This window comes from Patella vulgata, chromosome 9 (genome assembly GCF_932274485.2).
Source record: "Patella vulgata chromosome 9, xgPatVulg1.2, whole genome shotgun sequence".
In the NCBI taxonomy this organism is placed as follows: Eukaryota; Metazoa; Mollusca; class Gastropoda; family Patellidae; genus Patella; species Patella vulgata.
Window position 1 is genome coordinate 11,695,070 of NC_065887.2, and position 22,348 is coordinate 11,717,417.

General features: G+C 37.1%; 1 protein-coding gene and 1 long non-coding RNA gene across 4 annotated transcripts in view; one reads left to right on the top strand and one right to left on the bottom strand.

The window, feature by feature from the left end:
• Positions 1-5,385: 5,385 nt before the first annotated feature.
• Positions 5,386-7,822, bottom strand: LOC126831873 (uncharacterized). Its single transcript, XR_007684406.2, has 3 exons — positions 7,706-7,822; positions 6,578-6,689; positions 5,386-5,468 (listed from the first exon to the last, which is right to left on the bottom strand). It is a non-coding gene; the product is annotated as an uncharacterized LOC126831873 (long non-coding RNA).
• A 4,899-nt stretch (positions 7,823-12,721) lies between these two features.
• Positions 12,722-22,348, top strand: part of LOC126832384 (solute carrier family 15 member 2) — a 40,527-nt gene continuing 30,900 nt past the window's right edge. For 2 of the 3 annotated variants that reach the window (XM_050563137.1, XM_050563140.1), the window contains exons 1-2: positions 12,722-12,832; positions 16,179-16,317. In XM_050563137.1, coding sequence (XP_050419094.1) covers positions 16,266-16,317 — 52 coding nt within the window. In that variant the 5' untranslated portion in view covers positions 12,722-12,832; positions 16,179-16,265. The remainder of the gene's footprint in view (positions 12,833-16,178; positions 16,318-22,348) is intronic. The other variant, XM_050563138.2, reaches the window with a different exon arrangement.

The following is a 22,348-nucleotide window of genomic DNA, read 5'->3' on the forward strand; positions in this document are numbered from 1 at the left end:
TGAGTCTAAGAATTATCTTTTTTATCCTGCAATTCCGGCCACGATTGAATCTTGTCATGTTTCTTAGAAAACACTTGTCTGCGATATCACGCTATTAAAATAGAACAATATCCTAAATATGAATGTAATTTTTTTTTAAATTTTTAAAACAATAACATGTTTATTATCTATATTGAAACCTGTACAAAACACCACTTGTCATATATTTCTGTTCTGTTTACGACGTTTACAACTATATTACATGATGTAAACACTCGATTGGAGGAGAATAGGTATGTTGATTTGACTACATAATGTTCTCGTTGTTGGGTGTTGCTCCTGTTAGCCCACTACACTTTATTATTATTATTTCTTTTTTTTTTTTTTTTTTTTTACTTTTTTCCGGGACACGATTATTGTTAAAATTGTTTGACGTTCTAATTCATGACTTCAATTAGCAGACTTTCGCTCTTCAAGCGACGACTACCGTCAAGATTGGTCGCTATTTTTACTGTTACGTCATTCTTGTAAATCATATTACTATATTGAGTGTGGACACTTCTATGAAACTAATTAAATCAACTATCCAGAACAACTTTGACATCATGTTGTTATGTTGTTTTAGTCTGTTAAATAGGCATTATGGAAGATTAGATAAAGGGTTGGCAGTTCTCACTATAATAGTTAAAAACTAGATAATGTAAAGGTAATATGGTGAAAATTTCAGTCAAATTGCTCCACTCGGAACCGAGATATTAGCAATTGAATTTTAGGCCTAGCCTCTATGATCATTATTGAAGTCTGGATTATCCACTTTTGCATTTGAACATCAATGAGCGTTGAGCAGCAGATTTGATTCAAATCCAGTGAAAATAAGATCTCATCGAGAGTTGATTAAGGCCTTTCCGTGTTATTAAATGTCTAATTAATAATTCAGATAACATTTCAAGCCTAAAGAAAGACTTGTAATAGTTAGATTTAGCGCTTGCATAATGTATGTTCAATCACTCCTAGTGAAAGTAAACGAATCATTTTAAACTACGCAACAGTAGGATCCAAATAACTTTGGGGGGGGGGGGGGCTTGGATGGCTGAATGGTTAGCGTGCGCGCGCTGTATCATAAAGTCTGTCATTGAGTCGACTGGCGTGGTTTCGAATCCCCGGTTGTACGTGGCAAGGTGTAGGGTCGCCTGTCCAACCTCGTGGGTTTTCTCCGGGTCCTCCGGTTTCCTCCCACTGCTAAAGACCCCTACGCGCAAGCGAATTATGTAAATAAAATTAAACCATATGTCAGTCCCGAAATGACCTAGTTTGTGTCGAGTGGACTTTAAACCCCATTTCTCTCTCTCTCTCTCTCCAAATACCTTTGGATGTTTCTCGATGAATTTAAACAATTTACCAGCAATGGTTTGAAATACAGAAACTCCTGCTAAAACAGCACAATTACATGATACCAGTTGAAGGTGGGCTTTACTTAGATATTGGACATTTCGTATATCATGAATTATTGTAACAGCAATTTGATATTTGATATACATTGCATGCAGTGATTTGAGGTTGTACTATCACGTTTAATCTATATTCAGGGTGGGGGTCCGGGATGGTTGCGATTCCCGGTTGTACGTGACTAGGAGTAAGGTGGCCTGTCTTACCTCGTGGGTTTTCTCTGGGTCCTTACGCGCAAGCGAATTATTGAAATAAAATTGGGGGGGGGGGGGATTCGTTATTTATAGACAACAGAACAATTTAGAACAGTTTCTTTCATATAAGGGGATTGGATGGCCGAATGGTTAGCTCGGGCGCGCTGTATCATGAGATCTGTCGTTGAGTCAACTGGCGTGGTTTCGATTCCATGGTTGTACGTGACAAGGAGTAGGGTCGCCTGTCCATCCTCGTGGGTTTTCTCCGGGTCCTCCGGTTTCCTCTCACTGCTAAAGACCCCTACGCGCAAGCGAAGTATTGAAATAAAATTGAACCATATGTTAGTCCCAAAATGGCCTAGTTTGTTTCGTGTGGACGTTAAACCCCATTTCTCCCTCTCTCTCTGAAATAAAATTGAATCATATGTTAGTACCGAGTGAACTACTTTGTGTCGGGTCGACATTAACCCCAATTTCATTTTAAACCTCTCAGGGGGTTGGATGGCCGAATGTTTAGCACGTGCGTGCTGTATCATAAGGCCTGTCATTGAGTCAACTGGCGTGGTTTCAAATCCCCAGTTGTACGTGACAAGGATTAGGATCGCCTGTCCAACCTCGTGGCTTTTCCGGCGTGGTTTCCCCTTGTCAGTGATGCAGGATGGAGGGCCTAACAAGGACAGCTGTCTAGTCGTTCGGATGGGACGAAAAACCTAGGTCCCGTGTACACATTGGGGTGCACGTAAAAGATCCCTTGGCAGTTGGAATTCGATATAAGAGTAGGCCGTAGCGCCGCTGCCCGGGCAAAAATTTCCCTCATAGCACACTGTATGGCGTATGCCCGTCTTCATTAGCCCAGGTTAGGAGCAGAACAGTAGGACGTTACACAACATTTCATTTCATTTCCAACTTCGTGGGTTTTCTCCGGGACTTCCGGTTTCCCCCCACTGCCTAAGACCCCTACGCGCAAGCGAATTATTGAAATAAAATTGAACCATATATGTTAGTCCCGAAATGACCTAGTTTGTGTCGAGTGGACGTTAAATCCCATTTCTCTCTTTCTCTTTTTACCCCCCCCCCCCCTCTCTCTCTTTCTTTCTCTCTCTCTTTCTCTCTGTGTGATACCCCATCCTCGTTCAAAAATTCTGGATACGCTGTCGAAAGTCAAGTAGGGTGAGTCACTTTGGTAAGTCATTGACGTCTGTGATAATTGTATTGGACATAAAATGGCCGGGGATTGGTCTTAATGTTGCGTAACAATGTATACACTTTTTATAGTAGGATACGTGCCTATAAATTACAGCTCTTCACTTTGTTTTGTAAACATAATAATCATAAAAGTTGCGGACAATAAATTCCCAAACCTATGTTTAAAGAGGGTTTATCTTTTCGACCACAGAATGATAAATATTTAGATCCTTAAAACGCTTTAGAAGGGACGCCGAAGGATCGAAATCGGAATTGCCAAAGGAAAAAAACGGAAAAATTGTTTATTTTGGGGCTTGTATAGTTAGTTTTTAGAAGGAAATTTAGAAAATGGCCAATTCGCTATATTATAACGTCACCTTTTCGATTCGCCTCTTTCTCTTCGTACAGTGGGTGTCATTAAAGACCAGATTCATCAATCCAAACTTTATTATAAGCTAAATCAAAGAGGGCAAGCGAGGGCAATGGGGTTTAACGTCCACTCGACACAAACTAGGTCATTTCAGGACTAACATATGGTTCAATTTTATTTCCATAATTGGCATGCGCGTAGTTGGCAAAATAAAGTGCCCGAAATCCAATAAAGCACTAATTTATGCGCCACAATGTCTCGGTCGTACTCAACCCCAAATGGCCATCAACCGGCCCCTGTGTGCGCCCCACGAGGACAGGAGTCCACCATGGTAATCTATGTACAGTATGTTGTGACTTGCTGCAAATAAATAAATACTATACAGTATTAAACTATCAATGTGTTTTAATGTTTAAACACCGATTTTGTTGGATGACAAGGAAAATGGCTCTCAAGATTTATCACCGTTTAATGAAATGTCCCAGCCAGGGGCGGATTGGGGCCGGGAACCGGCCCGGGATCCTATGTCGGAGCGGCCCCTTTTACTGACCGTGGAGCCCGGACTCTCCCCCGGGAAAATTTTTAAAAATGAACCCAAAATATGCGATTTGGTGGCATATCTGATTATAATCTCTGTCAAATAATATATCTCATAAATCGAATAATCAATTTAGGCCAAAATTCTGTAATTTCATCTCTGAAAATAACGAGTTAATAAAAATGTCCAGGAATGTTTAACACCAGCCCCAGGAAATCGTCTCGCACTCATATTCAGCCAGCAGACCAGCTATCATCAAATTTTACAAACAGGGTGCAGGTGACTTAATAATTAGTAAATTTGCAGGCGACAGTGTCGGGTGAATCCGATGAAATTTTCGGATGAAATTCGGAATCCCGGCCCACACCCAGCACACCCGGCCCAGAAAGTCTATTATACTAGCCCATTCCAGACTCCAGTGATGGCGTGGCGGCCCGTTAAAGCCACCGGCCACATAAAACATGATCATCATCGCTCCATGGCCGGTCCAATACCCCTCCCACCCCCCACCCCCATATAATGTTCAGCAGAAAAAGCTTTTTTAGACGAATTGGATAAACTTATTTTTTTCATTTTTTGTCCGACCGGCCCAACCCGCCCCTGGTCCCAGCAGGAGTCCACTACTGCAAACGGATAGGCATTTTCTTGAGCGACAAAACTAGCACGCTGCTACTCGTTAGGGTTTGAAATTTGGCTTAAAATATATTAACAAACTGTAGAAATGAAATCAAATGGGGTTTAACGTCCTACTGTTCTGCTCCGACTGGGTTAATGAAAACGGGCATACACTATACGATGTGTTATGAGGGAAATATTGCATTGGCAGCGGCACTATGGCCTACTCTTATATCAAATTCCAACTGCCAAGGGATCTTTTACGTGCACGCCAATTTGAACACGGAACCTCGGTTTTTCGTCCCATCCGAACGACTAGACAGTTGTCCTTCTCAGGCCCTCCGTCGTGCACCACTGACAAGGACAAACACGCCGGAAAATTCCGATGAACTTTCTCATTCAACACCGTAAACGAACCCCCGACCTCCAGACTAGACAAACTGTAGAAGGCAATAAACCTCTTTGATTTAGGGGGGGTTGGATGGCTGAATGGTAAGCACGTGCTGTCATTGAGTCAACTGGCTTGGTTTCGATTCCCCGGTTGTACGTGACAAGGAGTAGGGTCGCCTGTCCATCCTAGTGGATTTTCTCCGGGTCCTCCGGTTTCCTCCCGCTGCTAAAGACCCCTACGCGCAATCGGATTGTTGAACTAATAAAATTGGACCATATGTTAGTCCCGAAATGACCTAGTTTGTCTCTCTCTCTCAGGTGTGGGCCGTGTACCTGTGTTTGGTTGGGTGTGTTTCAGTGGGTGCTATACTATCTATTGTATTACTTAGTGCTACAAATCGAACTTGCGCATTAAGATATATGATTATCGCCCTGTCGATAACGGCCAGTAAAGGAGAGAAAAGGGTTTAATTTTTATTTTCTGTGATGATGGGGGTGGGGGTGGTCATTTACTCTCCGTTCTATTCAACGCGACTCATCCGAGGAGCTTGGGACATCTTGCTAGCTCAACAAGTGCCACTCACTGTCGTTACATATGTACCTCTGTATTATAAATCCCAGAATTAAAGACAGTATACCTACAAATAAAGATATTTTAGAAAAGTTTTATTGCATTTCGTTTGTGCAATCATCTATAACACTTCCATCAGGTCGTTTCCAGACAGCAATACACCCACCACAGTAGTCGGACCTATAAAGTAGGAAAATAAATCAAAATCAGCTGGCTACCTACACTGATGAACATGGGTTGGTGCAGAATTCTGTTATGTACTCTTCTGGCGATATCTTGAAGAAACATTCCATAGAACATGTAGTTAAACATTCCATAGAACATGTAGTTAAACATGTCATAGAACATGTAGATAAACATTCTATAGAACATGTAGCTGAACATACCATAGAACATGTAGCTAAACATTAAATGACACATGTAGTTAAACATTCCATAGGTAGCTAAACATTTAAAAGAAAATGTAGCTGAACATTTAATAGAACATGTAGCTGAATATTCCATAGAAGTGATGTATTTCACTTAATATTCACTGTCTTAACATTTTAGTGACAATAACACCTATATAATGACTACAGTCTAATTACTAATTATAATACCCATCACTATGAAATACACAAATCTCACCACTAGTTGTGTATTTCACTTAATATTCATAGTCTTAACATTTTAGTGACAATAACACCTATATAATGACTACAATCTAATTACTAATCATAATACCCATCACTATGAAATACACAAACCTAACCAATCGTTGTGTATTTCACTGAATAGATCTGTTTGTACAAGGATATTTTTATTAGTAAACCACTTTCATACGTGAATGATATCAACTTTACAGTGTGAGTTATTAAAGCTGCAATTTCATATTTTTAAGTTATATTTTTAAAATTTATTAAAATAAAGCCTTAAAATAGATGGTATCAATAAACAGTCCTACCTTGTTAAAGAATAATCCTATTAATCCTATAATATGAAATTGTAACTTTGCGCGACTTGCATTTTGCGCTTAAATATCAAATTTCTCACGAATCCACGCTAATGTGTACTTACATGTAGATTGATTATTGAACATTTGATAAAGAAAACAAATTCGGGAAGCGATCGATATCCATAATAAGTACTTTGCTTACTGAAGTATCCTTTAACTGTACTGTTGTATGGTTATTTGTTATTATAATGGATGAAATATTTGATAACCGCCTGGCTAGGATTTAATCGGATTTAAAATAGGCCTATCAATTATATTCGTCCAAAACAAAATGGAGTCGGGCTTACATACGTACCAGCATTTAGCATCTTCATGGTTGGTACATTTAGGTAACATACACGGGTCTATGAAGCAATACACCATTGGCTTGTCATCTGGACAAAGATTGGCACTCAATCGAAATGCATCTAAACGGAAAAAAATCGAAGTAAGCACATCCCAGCACAAACTAATTTTTAACGAATCAAAATAATATAATAGCTACCACAAACCCCCAATACGCATACAATATGAGAGATTCCGTGGAATAACATTACTTCATATATTCAGACGTATAAAGATGGCGGCCTTTGACCAATATTAAATAATGTAAACTTAAAATTGCCATAATTTTGGACGTATCTTTATTCCGATGCACGACTCCTCAACTGCATATGTCCACCCACTGCCCCAGCCTCACACCATAGTGGATCGCCTATTGCAGCCTAACAGCGCCGATTGGTTGTTGTTTTGTTTTTTATGTCTGTTTATTTTTGTTTTTATTACTGGTATTTAACTTACTATGAATATCAGGCCCGTAGCTACCCCACAAAATGGGGGGGGGGGGTACTCCTGGGGCACTCGACGGTCCACGTAGACGCGCCTCCTTTCGGAGAAGGGTTTAGGCTGCTCTCTCCCCAGAAAACTTTGCAAAATAGGGTTTGCACCTAAGGAGGGAACTGTGAAAATGACGGAAAACCAAGTGACATTAGTGGGCGCCCAACCATTGTCACCATACCGATATGGGCACGTTGGTCGTTGGCTTCGTATTGCGTCCACGAAAGGGATTTGCCCCCTTTCCACCCCGCTGGCTACGGGCCTGGACTATACAACTTACATTTTAATTCATTTACTGTAGACTCTTTAAAGTGTTAACGAAACTTCTGCCACTCGTGTAATGTATAAGCTCTTACTCAAACCAAATGTAATCACTATTCATAAAAAAAAACCTAAAAAAATCATCACGACATAGATGAATTTGTATTAGCTTTGGCTTTATCATTTCAGTATTATTGGAAATATCTTTTTTACAAATTCGAAAAAATGTCATTTAAACCGGATCAAAATCGCATTATTATGGAGTGTATATTACGATTTATAGTATACTCTTGTTGCGTTCGTGTCTACTCGAGATATTTATGATCAAAATAATGTATTTACTTACCACCAAAGCCCAATACACCTACTAGAGCTATTAATATTAAAACCTTCATCGTGTAAATATAGAAAGTCATGAACAGAAACGGTACGTGGAAATATTCATATGCGCGATAATCTTTAAGATTATAAATCACGTGTGACTTTCTCATGATCCACACCATGATTATTACAATAATATAATACACAAAGTCGGTCAGTTTTGGCGGGCGTTGTTCAGGGTACTGTTATATACACTTACTCTTCTGGGACATCTGATGCCACGTTTGACACGGGGGGGAGGGGGGCTGAATGGTTAGCACATGCGCGCTGTATCGTAAGGTCTGTCATTGAGTCAACTGGCGTGGATTCGATTCCCCGGTTGTTTTTTCTCCGGGTCCTCCGGTTTCCTCCCACTGCTAAAGATCCCTACGCGCAAACGAATTACATTTCTCTTATTCTCTCCACGTGTGACACATTCATGTAGGCCCACTAGTCTGGAGGCTCAGCGTGTGTGTGTGTGTGTGGGGGGTGGGGGGGGTCCATCAAATGGGCACAAAACCAGACCCAACTTTTCTATAGTAAAATTTCGCTTCGAATACGATACCGAATGTTAATCAGTCCGCCGTTGGGGCGTTTTCGAGATATTCGGGGTCAAAGGTCAAATGAGTTCATTTACACTGAATGTGAATGCGTGGCCATTCTTGTATCATGAATATATATGCTTATAATGATCGAAAGTAATCACTCTTTCAATAAAAATGTAAACTTGCAGAAACGGAAAATTTCACGTTTTGGCTCTGCATCTTATTCTACGCAAAATTTTACTATAGAAAAGTTGGGCCTGGCTTTTGATGGACACCTCCCCGCGCTGGGCCTCCGGCCTATACCTAACAGCTTTACTGGTGACCCTGGGAATTTGATAATATTTCAGATGCACAATTGCACTTATATATAATACAATATCTATAAAATTGGAACATATTTTTTCATCTTATTTCAATAAGAGAAGATCTAGCATCGATGTCTAAATATGGATCTCCAAAATGGATATTCATGTAAACGGAACAGGTCACCGATATCGAGGATATCGCATCCAGAGAGGAAAGGGCACCCCAACCACCCACCCCACCTCCTCCCACACATCTACTCACCCTGCTAAAAAATTTGCAAATCAACACTTTTCATGAGAAGAGTGTCACGGTCGTGTGCTTTAACCGTTATCATCAGATGCTTTACATTCATCCAAAAACATCCACGCCGCTTATTCTCTCCATTATATACTCTTCAACAAAAGTAGGGGATATTGAAATGCAAATACCTATGCAGGTTGCAATATGATAAATAGTCATGGATACTTGACATGCTTTGAGAGTGTGTTCACAGATGAAAAACTTATCGCCCCAACAGAACCACTGAGCTGCACATGCGACACATAATAGCGACATACACGTGGGAGGGGTTCATTGTCAAATTTGACACTTCAAGGAAGGGTTGATGAAAACTGCCGCGTGCTGGTTTATCTATCCACGTTTGCTTTCCTATCGGTTCTTGCATAAGATTTACTGTTTAGCGTATCTTTGCTTTAGTGTGTTACGTTTAATTTGATCGGGAGACGTGCTCGTCGACGTCAACGTCAACCGATAACACTGCAAGAATTGACCGTGGCACTGCAAGAGAAGTGGGCCAGATTGCCCCAAATCGTGATTGGACGGCTGATTAGGAGCATGCCACGACGAATTGCATAATGTCTGAGGATTGGTGAAGCAATTAATCATTATCAAGACAAAAATCAAAAACGTCCATCTTCACTTTTGACGGTATATCTCTTTGTGAGTGAAATGGTTCCGTCAGATAAGCCGCCCATATGAACTGTTTATGTTCATGTGTATGCATAATAAAAACAGCAGTGCATTTCCGCAGTTTTGTATTGTTTCTGAATATCCCCTACTTTTTTTGAAGAGAATATTTGGAGTCATAATTGTGCAGAACTCTATTTTAGGCTCTTGTCAAGTTATCTGTGGCCCGGAATATTGGGGAAAAAACTAATAGAATAGTTTATGTGATGAATTTTTCTTGATATTTTGGTGTTTGACACAGTCGCGGTCGGTTTTTATTTTTCTATTTTGCTTCCTTAAAGTTTCCTTATTTGATTGCATATCAGTAAAACTAAAACGTAGCGTATTAATTACCATATTCCTAAAGCCCGAGAAATCCCCCTCTGGCCATTGCTGGATTGACTTTTGATACTCGAGCTTTTGAGGAAGTGTGTCTATTCTTCTCGTTCAATCAGATCTATCCCAAGTACAGCAACAAGACACCCTTCTTTTAATCAGGGTCTTCCCTTTGCATAGTGATTTAAAATATAAAAAAACGGTGAAAGTATTGTTCGTCTCCAAACAGTATTGTTTACATTGTATTCCTGTTGATAGCCTCGTTTGTCACGCAATTTGTTTTTCTGCAATATTCTATTTAATTGGGCATAATAAAATCGTGAGTCATGACGTAACGCTATGTAAACATAGTTGGTCCAATCTGGAGCTCTGTTTAAAGCGTAATGATATTGTTACGCAGTTAGCTATTGGTTGTTAATCGGACTATTGACCAGTCATAATTTGAAACAGAAACTTGCTTCCATTACAGCAGTGTTGAGTGGTATTAGCTCTAATCAAACGAAAAACTGCGATTAGTATGAGTAAGTACATGCATTTTGTATATTTATGTAAAATCCCATTTTCTGTGATTTGTCAAAGTGACGTCGGTTAACCCAGATATACGACAAAATGACGAAAGAGACCATTTATTTCTAAAAAAAAATTTCAAGGCCGGGGGAAAAGAACCTACCCGGACACCCCCTCCAGCAGAAATTCCTGGATCCGCCCCTGTTATAAAATACCTCTGTATTATAAACCCAAGAATTAATGCTCTGTGTTATACATCAAGAGTATAAACTAACAAATAAAAGATATAAGGGAAAAGTTTTATTAGATATCGTTTGTGCAATCATCTATTTTTACAGGTATCCGCAAGTCAGATATTTGTGCCAACTTGTCTCTGCACTCAGCCTACGGTATAAATAATGTTTGGTGTAGGCCTACTTATGTCCTGTGTCCGGTTTAATTAACAGGTTTCTTCCACGTATACGCACACATGTAGATTATATTCATCTGGGGCTTCGAACATCTCCGATTATCTATAAGAAAGTTTTGATAGAAAAAGGAAAAAAAAGACCAATGAAAATAATACCAAGTAAATCAACCTGTCCATAATATCATAATCAGTATTGGACGTTAAAATTGTGATACAAAACAACAATTGCTTGTCTGCAATATCACTTCAGTGGAGGCGGGCGTTATATAAAGCTATTTCACAGTTATAACAACAATTGACAGCTGTTAATAAGCGTTCACATCTACTACTCCAGTGATCCTGTGTCCCAGCGTCGTCCACCTTATTCGGCAAACCTCAGCAGATTCCAGTACCCTACAGCTACCCTTCCAGTCAAATCCGGTAGTAAATGAATTTATGGTGCCCGAAAAGCGGGTGGCTGGAGCAGGGCAGGACTAACAGACGAGAGAATCCTAACATGTACATCAAAGATAGAAAGAGAGCAAGAAAATAAATCGGCCGTCTATAACAGAGAAGATCAGACGATTTGTAGCACGCCCAGTAGAGCGATAAGGAGGCCCAGAGAATCGTGATAGATGATTAAGTGTACATCCGTAAGGGTATCACCTATACCTTCCACAGAAGAACCCGCATAGTCCAGACCCTTACAATATATTACTTTTCCGCCACATAGGCTATTGAGATAAATAATTCCAGCCAGTAGCCTCAACCTTCGGGGAACTGTGAGTCTGGAACGAATAATGTACTAAATTCCAAAAGAGTCAATTATAGATGTAAAAATGATGGTATAAGGAAGGATAAACTTAAGAATATAAGCCCTAGGTCACCATACGAGACTCGTAATTCTCTGTGAAACAGATTGCTAGGTCACCTGGACATACTAAAAGCCCTTGTTTTATCTAGATGCAACAAAGTGACACACCAGAAAAGAAAAAAATCGTCTCCGATACCAACAGTCCCAGTACCAGCAACAACAGTAAATGAGTCACCTCGGGAATCAAGTAAATGTCACCTCGGGGGAGAGAGAGTTCTAGATTCATCTGTAACTTTTGTTGATATAAACACATAGCCTACAGACTGTTCTTGAAAAATAAGCGACAGTAGCCTACGAAATCTTAACTAAAGATAAAATCAAAATTTTAGTAGATACTTCAATTTTAAATGGCTAAGCACTAAAATCAACCTAATATTATCCAATCAAATTAGTAAAATTTGGATTTTATCTTAGTTAAAATTTCGTGAAACAGGCCCCACCCCTCTCTTCTCTCTCAGATTCCGAGAAAGTTCCCCGGGATTCACCCAGCGTTATCTCACTCAGACTCCGAGAAAGTTCCCCGGGATTCACCCAGCGCTATCTCACCTTGGTCAGCTAGTGGTGCAGGATGGGAGGGGGTCAAGGAAGTATCTAGTCGTTCGGGTGGGACGAAAACCAAGGTCCTGTGTAGGCCTACACGTTGGCTTAGGCCTGTGGTGGCACCGGAATAGCGATTTCCCCTCTGCTATTACATTTCCCCACCTGTCCTGTAAAATATAATATTATTTCGTCAGGCAGCTCACGAATCGAAAAAAAATAGGCCTACTTTAAAATGGTCAAAAGTAGGCCTACACCAACTAGAAAAAACATCTTTACACGGTGCATATTTTAGGCCTATGCTTTTCATATACATGGCGCACGCCTGTCTTCATTATCACAGATAGTCGGTGCAGAAGAGTATGATGTTAACCCCGTTTCATTTGTGTAGGCCCTACGTCTTTTAATAATTCTGCAATAATAAGAAGATGGGTCTCATCCATAGACATACTATGTCTATATCCATAGACATACTATGTCTATGGTCTCATCTTATAAGGGAAATAACTATGTTGAACCACAAAAATAGATTAACCTCCCTTGGATTAGTAAATTAAAGATTACTGACAAGAAGTGCGGACTGTGTTGTAAACAATGTTTGTTGCAAGTCAAAAAAACAAGCCATATGTTATATATTTATAAATTGTGACTTTGCATTATCAACATCTTAAATAGGTAATTATGTTATTTTCCATATACACTTACATAACAAGCAAGTTGAAGAAGTGAACATCTTTGAATACTCTTCAGTTTAGTGAGTCTTGATTAATTGAAGACTTTTTGTAGTATAAATCTCCAGGTTAAATGATCTGGCCAGAAGTAAATCCGATTCTTAATTTATACTCGTTGTATGGCTCAAGAAACATCCTTAAAGATTAGGCTACATAATTGGAAAATACTGTTAATCTTCTACATTCATAGTAACCATGCAAATGTAATGGTTAGTAATGTTTATTCCTTAATTAAAAGGGTACATTTGTAAGCTATGGTTAACACCTGACTGGAGCTCTAATCCCCAAGCTAATAAAGTTTTATTTATTATTTACAACTTTACACATATACAGTGGAATCTGTCACTTTCTCTGTGTAATTTATTACAATAAGTTTAATGTATAATCACTACCGTACAATTAATAATAAATTAATTTGTACCAGACTGTTCAGGAGATTCAGATAGTTGATTGGGTAGGCCTACCGGTAATCAAGTTTAGTTTGTAGATCATCAAAGATGCTGCCACAGCTTTAAATGTGTTCTGAATTAAAATAAGGTTTATCTGACCATGCTATAATTGAATATTAGACTGGCTAATGTTGCGAAAAGGACACAAGTCTTTTAAAACAAACTTAGTGGATTAAATTCCAGGCCTGTTTGATTCAGTCTTTTTTAACTTTTGATTTATGTATTTTATATGATAGGTGGAGAGTAAGTATTAGTCCATAGAATAGCTTGTTAATAGAACCATGGTTTAAATACTGCTGTGTATCGGAAACACAAAGATAATGCGGCATTTTAAAATTCGCTGTAAAATTTTCCATTCCTAAGTTTGTAATCTATTACAATTTGAGACGAAAAATATCCGCTCTTGATGTTGTTGTTGTTTATTAAAGGCTCAATACCACTCTTGTTGTAACTGAATAATATGTCCCAATCTTTATTCTGGTCAACAAGTTGTACTATTTTAGAATATTTCAATTAATTGATGATACAAATTTCATCTTAACACACCTTACCTAAAAATTTTGAAAAATTCAACATAATGGTTTGAAACATCTAACGTAAACCTTTTCAAATGAAACTTCAATTTAAAAATCAGGTACTACAGTACATGTAGTTCAGTATTGACTGCCAATTTGCCATTTAATGCAGGTACAACCCAAACCGTTATTTCAAGGCCTGGTTCATAGGGAATATACAGCAAGATGTTTCTTGTGCAAGATGTTTCTTGTGTAATGCTAAACAACCAACATTATAATTAAACTTGCCACCATTAGCTTAGAGATTTAAACTACAAATGAAATATAAAATCATCACTGATACCCTGTCCCAGCATGATGAACATTAGTTCAGTTTTAATGCTTTTCTTCTTATTTTTATACATCTTTACATTGTAGCACTTGCTTATGGTAGTTCAAAGTGAAGCAGGATCTTAAAAATTACTTAGAAGAAGATCTAATAAGTTTGTAAATGAAATTAAGATGTTTGAAACAATAGGCATGGCAGTTTTAAATTCAGAGCTTAGTCCTGCTACCCCTATCTTATGTATGTTTAAATGTATTATACAGTTGACAGTTACTTCAGTTAATTAGAGATTTTTTTTTTTATATATAAAACAGTATTTGGTTACAAGCATTTTTATTTTGCATTAGTCTGTTTTGGTAAAGCCTCTGTACTGTCATTTTCATTTTTTGGAAAATATCAAATTTTCCACAGCTTCATCAACGCTAGAATGTATTTCAATTGATTTTTTAACATTTAATTAAGAAAACAATTTAATCAAAATGTCAACAGTAATCTCAGGTCAGATTCAATCGGATTAACAAGAGGGACACCAAAAGAGTTCAACAAAGCTTAAGATGGTGCCAACATATTTAAAAGGGTCATAGATGAAACAATTTTACACCAAAATGGCCTAAAAATGTGGTCAAATCAGACACAATTAAACCATTTTTTGACTTTTTTTCCCTTTATAAATTCAACTTTCACAATATTGTAGTTTGCAAGCAATTAACAAGACCTCAAATGACATTCAGAGACTTTCCCCCATTGTAATTTCAAATTTAAGTTTATAACATATTTACATTCTAACATTGATCAATGATTTGATTCCAGTCAGGGATTAAACTTACTTGATTATTTTAGCTTATTAAGAGAGCTTATATTATTCTTCCAAATATATACAATGTATTTCACTGACAGAGACTCACAATTATCCAGTCAAATTATTATTTGTATTGCACAGTATCTAGCTTTCAAATTTTAAATAAAACTTTCTGTTTGGTTTGAACTAACCTGATTCAGATCTGATCTGTAATCAGATGATAATAGTAATATAGCAAGGAAGTAACGACTGCAAGTTTTACAACATCTGGACGTTGCTTGTTTACTTCACAATTCCCGACACGTGAGCAGTAGCATCCAATCAGAGGTTGTGACATCGCGACCTCCACAGAAACCTTGACATTGAATGAACCTTGAACTTTGCAACTCGATTATCACAGGTAGACATTTTAGCTTGAAAGCGCGAGACTTGGTATTCGCGACGATCGAGGAGTCTGATAGGTTCGCAAGGTGGGCTCGTACCCAATCGAAACTAGTGACGAAACATGCAGGGTTTTATGTGAAGGCCTTGATAAGATGTATGTAGTTAAAGTGAGATCAAGACTTCTATTGAAGATGCGGAGAACGATACTTTGTTGAAAGACACATTTTAACAGCCAGTACATGCATTTCATGCATATTTACACATTAGGACACACCAATTTGATTTTCTGCTCTACAGAGTCTTGATAAACAAAAGCCTCTTGAATGATGTGAAAGATGGTTTCTTTGAAACCAGGCACATTTGTTGGGTTTTTGGGGGGTTTTTTTTAAAAAAAAGTCTTTTTACCCAAATCATAGAGAGTGAGAGAGAGATGTAAGGTCTCAACTCAACACAAACTAGGTCATTTCGGGACAAACATATGGTTCAATTTTTTCATTTCAATGGGAGGAAACCGGAGGACCCGGACAAAACCCACGAAGTTGGATAGGTGAACCTACACTGTACTCCAGGTCACATACAACCAGGGAATCGCCCCCAAGCCCCCAAAGAGAAATAAGAAGGAATTTTTTTTAAAGATGAACCCGAATAACATAAAATCAAATTGGTGTGTTCCTATGAGATTGTTGAATGAAACCTTTATTTATTCATTTTTTATTGGATTTCCTTATTAAAGATAATTATACACCAGTAGTAGGTATCATTCATTAGCTTGTAATAAGCTTATTTTCTGAACTAACATTTTCTCTTTTATTCTTCAGACTTCAGCATGTAGACTAATCTCTGTTATAAATGTTAATTGATTAATTAACACCTCCCGCACTTACTAAAATTTGATTACAAGCAGTATGGCTTCCATGAGTGAGAGCGAAGAAGACATTCTGTTTGAAATCCCAGAAGGTATAGTCTGCTGTGCTTGGTATATTTTCTAACTATAACATTGTAAAGTACAGGGTCGGATTTACAAATACATGTAGGCAGAGTAGGTCCTTGGCCTAGGGACCACGCCGACCACATGTGTCTGGGGCCCACTGAAACTAAATGTACACTGATTATTCCTTTTTATAATATATTCAAAACCATAAGGTCCCTTGTACAATAAGTATATGGCCCATGGTGGTCTTTAACTGGTGAATTTTGGACAAGCCAGTCCCACAATTAGGTAAGTCCGGCCCTGGTGGAGTACACAATTTGGATGGGGAGCCTTGTGCAGACATAAGCAATGTTTAATGAAACAGCTTCAGGGAGTCAGTTAAATACATGTACATATAATTATCTGTCCACCCATTTTTTGTCTTTTGTCTTTCATAGATTAGAAATTGTGTGGACAGATTCTCTAGTGACTCCCTCTGTTTGTGTATGTCTGCTATATGTATATCACTTCTGTACAAGCAGACGTTAAAACATCCGGCTAATACTACTCACTTCATCATGCCTTTTAAAACATACCGGTAAACTAATTACCCAGTATATAAAATGACATCTAATTGAGTGAGAGTGATGGTGAATATTTTCTGCTCAGGTTAACGCAAAGTGATGAGTAATTTGATTGCTTAATGCATTATAAAAAGGTAAATATATGCAAATAATTGATTAATGAATGTCATCTAATTGTTATTGGTATTGAGGCAGAGGACATTAGCCTCTTTTTTAGCTTGGTTTAACAGGGGGGATCACGTGGCTAAGTGGGTAAGACGCTAGCTCGCTAGCCTGGAGGTCGGGTGTTCGATCCCTGCATTGGCCGAGAAAGTTCATCCAGATTTTCCGGCGTGGTTCTCCCTTGTCAGTGATGCAGGACGGAGGGGCTGACAAGGAAAGCTGTCTAGTCGTTCGGATGGGACGAAAAACCGAGGTCCCGTGTACACATTGGCGTGCACGTAAAAGATCCCTTGGCAGTTGGAATTCGATGTAAGAGTAGGCCGTAGTGCCGCTGTCCGGGCAAAATTTCCCTCGTAGCACACTGTATGGCGTATGCCCATCTTCATTAGCCCAGGTTAGGAGCAGAACAGTAGGACGTTAAACTCCATTTCATTTCATTTCATTTTGTTTTAACAGTCCACTATACTTTACCTGTGGTAACCTGTGTGATGTCTGAGCAGTTTTGCTGAATTATTAATTTTTGTGCAAGTTCTTAGCCTGCAAAACTCTTTCATAAATCTGGTAGTACTGAATGTAGTAATAGTTTTCATATTCTGATATAAGCTTTATAAGACTCTTGGGCCGACTGTTGAATTATCTGGACTATTGTGCATTTATTAAAATCTCATATATTTTATTTTTAACCAGTTAAAGCGATAATTTCATATTTTAGAAAGTCAAAACATAATTATTTCTGTCTTTTGCTCAACAGGTTGTCAACTCACTATTATACGATTATAGGTATTATTCTCCCTCTTAAAAATCCTTTGACCCCGAAAATAATAACACAATTACCTCCCTTGTTTTTCAATTCCCCCCATGGAATAGCTATCTTCAAATGTTTGAATTTAAAGTTGAAAATGATATTTTTGCCAATTTCTCAACTGGCAATAGTGAATTATAGGATTAATAGGATTATTCTTTAACAAGGTAGGACTGTTTATAGATACCATCTATTTTAAGGCTTTATTTTAATAAATTTTAAAAATATAACTTAAAAATATGAAATTGCAGCTTTAATAACACACACTGTAAAGTTGATATCATTCACGTATGAAAGTGGTTTACTAATAAAAATATCCTTGTCACAAACAGATCTATTCAGTGAAATACACAACGATTGGTTAGGTTTGTGTATTTCATAGTGATGGGTATTATAATTAGTAATTAGACTGTAGTCATTATATAGGTGTTATTGTCACTAAAATGTTAAGACTATGAATATTAAGTGAAATACACAACTAGTGGTGAGATTTGTGTATTTCATAGTGATGGGTATTATAATTAGTAATTAGACTGTAGTCATTATATAGGTGTTATTGTCACTAAAATGTTAAGACTATGAATATTAAGTGAAATACACAACTAGTGGTGAGATTTGTGTATTTCATAGTGATGGGTATTATAATTAGTAATTAGATTTTAGTCATTATATAGGTGTTATTGTCACTAAGATATTAAGACTATGAATATTAAATGATATACACAACTAGTGATTAGGTTTGTGTATTTCATAGTGATGGATATTAGTATTAGTCGACTTTACCATTAGTTGTAACATCTTTTACAGCTAATTACATCATCCCTAGTAATGGTTAATTAGCTGTTACTTGTTTTTGTATATAAACCTTCTGTATATTATTTTTATCATCATTTGCTTGAAAACGTGGAGAGAACCCCCAACAAAAGGTCACATTAATTAAAATAGTAATTGTATTCCATGTTATGTTTTTGTGTTTATTACGTATGTCAATTGCTAAATGCCGCTCAGAGAAGACTACTGTATAATTTATAACCATTTTGTATACTACTAAATATAAATGAGTAATAAGGACTTGTATGCTTTAATGGTAAATTTTTTTATACGCCCACATTTTCATGGGCACGTATATTGTCATCACCCTTGTCCGTTCATCCGTCCGTCCACAATGTGTTTGTGGACACTCTACAGATCACAATTTTTATCAGATTTTAACGAAACTCCCATCAGTTCCTTTCGATATTGGCATGTATCGGACCATAACTTCATGTATTATGGCCACTGATTGTACAAAAAATCACGTTTTTAGCTTGTGGACACTCTAGAGGTCACTATTTTAATCTGATTTTGATGAAACTTGAAATGCTTGTTTATAACCCAAAGATCTTGGTTCCTTTGATATTCATGCATATCGAATCATAACTTCCTGAATTATGGCCCTTGATTGTACGAAAAATCGCGTTTTGAGCTTGTGGTTCCTATAGAGGTCACAATTTTTATCCGATTTAAAAAAAACAAAACATGTAAATATATCACAGTTATACACTAATGATGGTTGAGTTCGAATTTTGTGAAAATCGGACTAAAACTGACAGACATAATAGTCGCCCCTTGTACGCAAATAGTGTAAAAATGTGGTATATCAAGGTTGTTGACCCTAGTCTAGAGGCCATAGTTTTTATCCGATTTGGATGAAACTTTAAATATATTTTTTTATCATAAAGATTATGGTTCCTTTTGATAATAACACATAGCCAAACATAACTTCTTGGATTGTTGCCCCTGATTGGTCGAAAAATCGCATTTTTAGCTTGTGGATTCTCTAAAGGTCACAATATTTTTTCTGATTTTAAAAACTTTTAAGATATATCACCATTCCACCATAATGAAGGTTGAATTTGAATTTTGGGAAAATCGAAATGAAACTGCCCGACAAAATGGCCGCTCTTTGTATGCAAATTGTGGATAAGTATGTAATACGAAGGTTATGGACCCTTTAGAGGTCACAATTTTTATTCGATTTTGATGAAACTTAAAACATATCTTTATATTCCAAAAATCTCAGTCCCTTTTGATACTTGCTCATTTCAGACCATAACTTTCTGGATTATGGTCCCTGATTGTACAAAAAATCGTGTTTGTTTTTAGCTTGTTCTCTATCCATCTCTCGCAAAATGTGGGCGTATCCTGCCTGGCAGCTGCTGGTAAAAGAGTAAAAGGGCTCAATTAATAAGTGAACTGTACCAGTTTTACAGTGATAATTAATTGAAATTTTCTGGTGCAACTGTAGTTTAGATTAAGAGATAAACTGTCATGGTACACTTATATACAATAATATATGTATAGTTTAGTACTAATATATACCAGATTCACTGTATATTGTTATTAGGCCATATGAAAAAAATATTGTGGTTTTCGGATACTTGTATGCTGTCACTTAAAAACTATTTACCATCCGTAAATATTTTACCCTTGTTACAGAAAGTAAGATTTGAATAAATCCAGAAATGTACCATAGGCTCACTAAATTAACAATTATAAATGGTACTGAATAGTGATCCATTCCAGTAAACCGGTTTAGTGGTTTAACACGTCCACTCAACACAAGCTAGGTCATTTTGGGACTAACATATGGTTCAATTTTATTTCAATAATTCACTTGCACGTTGGGGTGTTTAGCAGTGGGGGGAAACCGGATTACCCAGAGAAAACCCACAAGGTTGGACAGACAACCCTACTCCTTGTCACGAACAACCAGGGAATCGAAACCATGCCAGTTGACTCAATGACAGACCTTATGATACAACGCGCCAACCGTTCAGTCACTCAACCCTCCTGATTGTCTAAAAACCAGAATATTTTTCTGTATGGCCTTATATATTATGTCTATAGGCAGTGTAATATAATATGAGATGTATTGAGTAAATGAAAATTTATTTAAATGGTGACATTTAAGTTCGTAGACCATCATCAACTTCTCTGCACTATTTATTGACTGAAATAGTGTGACAGTTAGTTGGAAGATGAAATAAAGCCTGAAGATATGTGGTTGGTATAGATAAACATTAAACCTATAGATATTGAGTAAATATAAATAGTTTGTTTTTGTTATTGTGGGTTTGTGTCAAAATTATATATATACATTATTTTTACATATAAAATTATATTTAACGTTTGTTTGCATGATTTATCATTAAACTTGATATTGTTGGTGGGGAGTCAAAAGGTCCTATCTGTCATATTTTGCAAAATTTACTTTTTTACTTCTTCAGAATTAGAATTTTCTTGCGTATCTTTTCATCTGGTTGTCATATTTCTAAGCCAAGAAAGCGAGGTTTTATAGACATTGTTTCAAAATGTTGTATATGGGGTGTTACAAAAAAAAAAAATATTAGGACTGAAAATGTCGTATATTCTTAAAAAAAATCAACTTTGTGTCTAACCAAGTATTACAATCAAACGAAATATAGCCAGTATTGTTTTAGGGTTAAATACATATTATTGAAATTATTGTTGAGCCTCTACTGTGTGAAATCTATGAAATTCAAGCAGGTAAAGGTAAATATTTTCCTGAGATACATCTTTGCTGTATAAAATTGCAAATAACTAGCTTTAACTCTTTATTTTTGCACTAGATGTTGAGCTTGATCTATGCGGATAGTTACGTGCTGTTTTAATGGCTACACATACACTTTGTACAAAAATATTTAAGAAAAGCTTCAGAAATACGACATTTTACATACAACATTTTGACGTGACAGTTTTATAAGACATTTTGATTCTTAACCTCTGTGTGATTTTTGGCTCTCCTGGACAATTTCCCAAAATCCAGATACGACCTTTTGACTCCCCATCGATGATATGCTTATTCCCAAAATGACACAAAAATAGGAAATCTGTTGTTGTTATTGACTGAATTAAAGAGAAGCGATAGCAGCACAAACAATTTTCAGTCCTCTGCTAAAATAACTATACTAAAACTGTCTTGGCCACATGGATTAAAAATTGCACTAGGAATAGGATGAACATGATAAGACAAAAAAAAGGCAATCTGATTAAAACACAGATCCTATTTCGTTTCGTTTTTATAGTTCAAAATTTCATTTTACTTGTCTTTACTACACTAGGATCTGGAAGAGTTGTTATCATTAATGTGTTCTGAATAATGTAAGCTACTCGCCAATTAAACGGCCTGTTGCGGCGAGCTTTAGGCGTGTTTTGCACGGAACTGTCGGTAATCCACTAGTAACATCAATGCTGATTGGTTAATCAAATGTCTGATGTCATAGGGTCAAAAGCCGCTTGTATGACCTCTGACGCGACCTATCGCTACATGTAGTGTAGGCCATCGAAAGTATAAAAAAACGAAACGATATATAGATCTGTATTTTTATCAGATTGCAAAAAAAAAAATTTTAGACTTAATGCTTGTTCAGTTTTTTTGTACAGTTAGTTTCTAATGCAAAACACAGTGACCAAATGAACAAGCCTGCAAATTTGAACTTTGGTTTACAACAAAAATGTTAGTTGTTG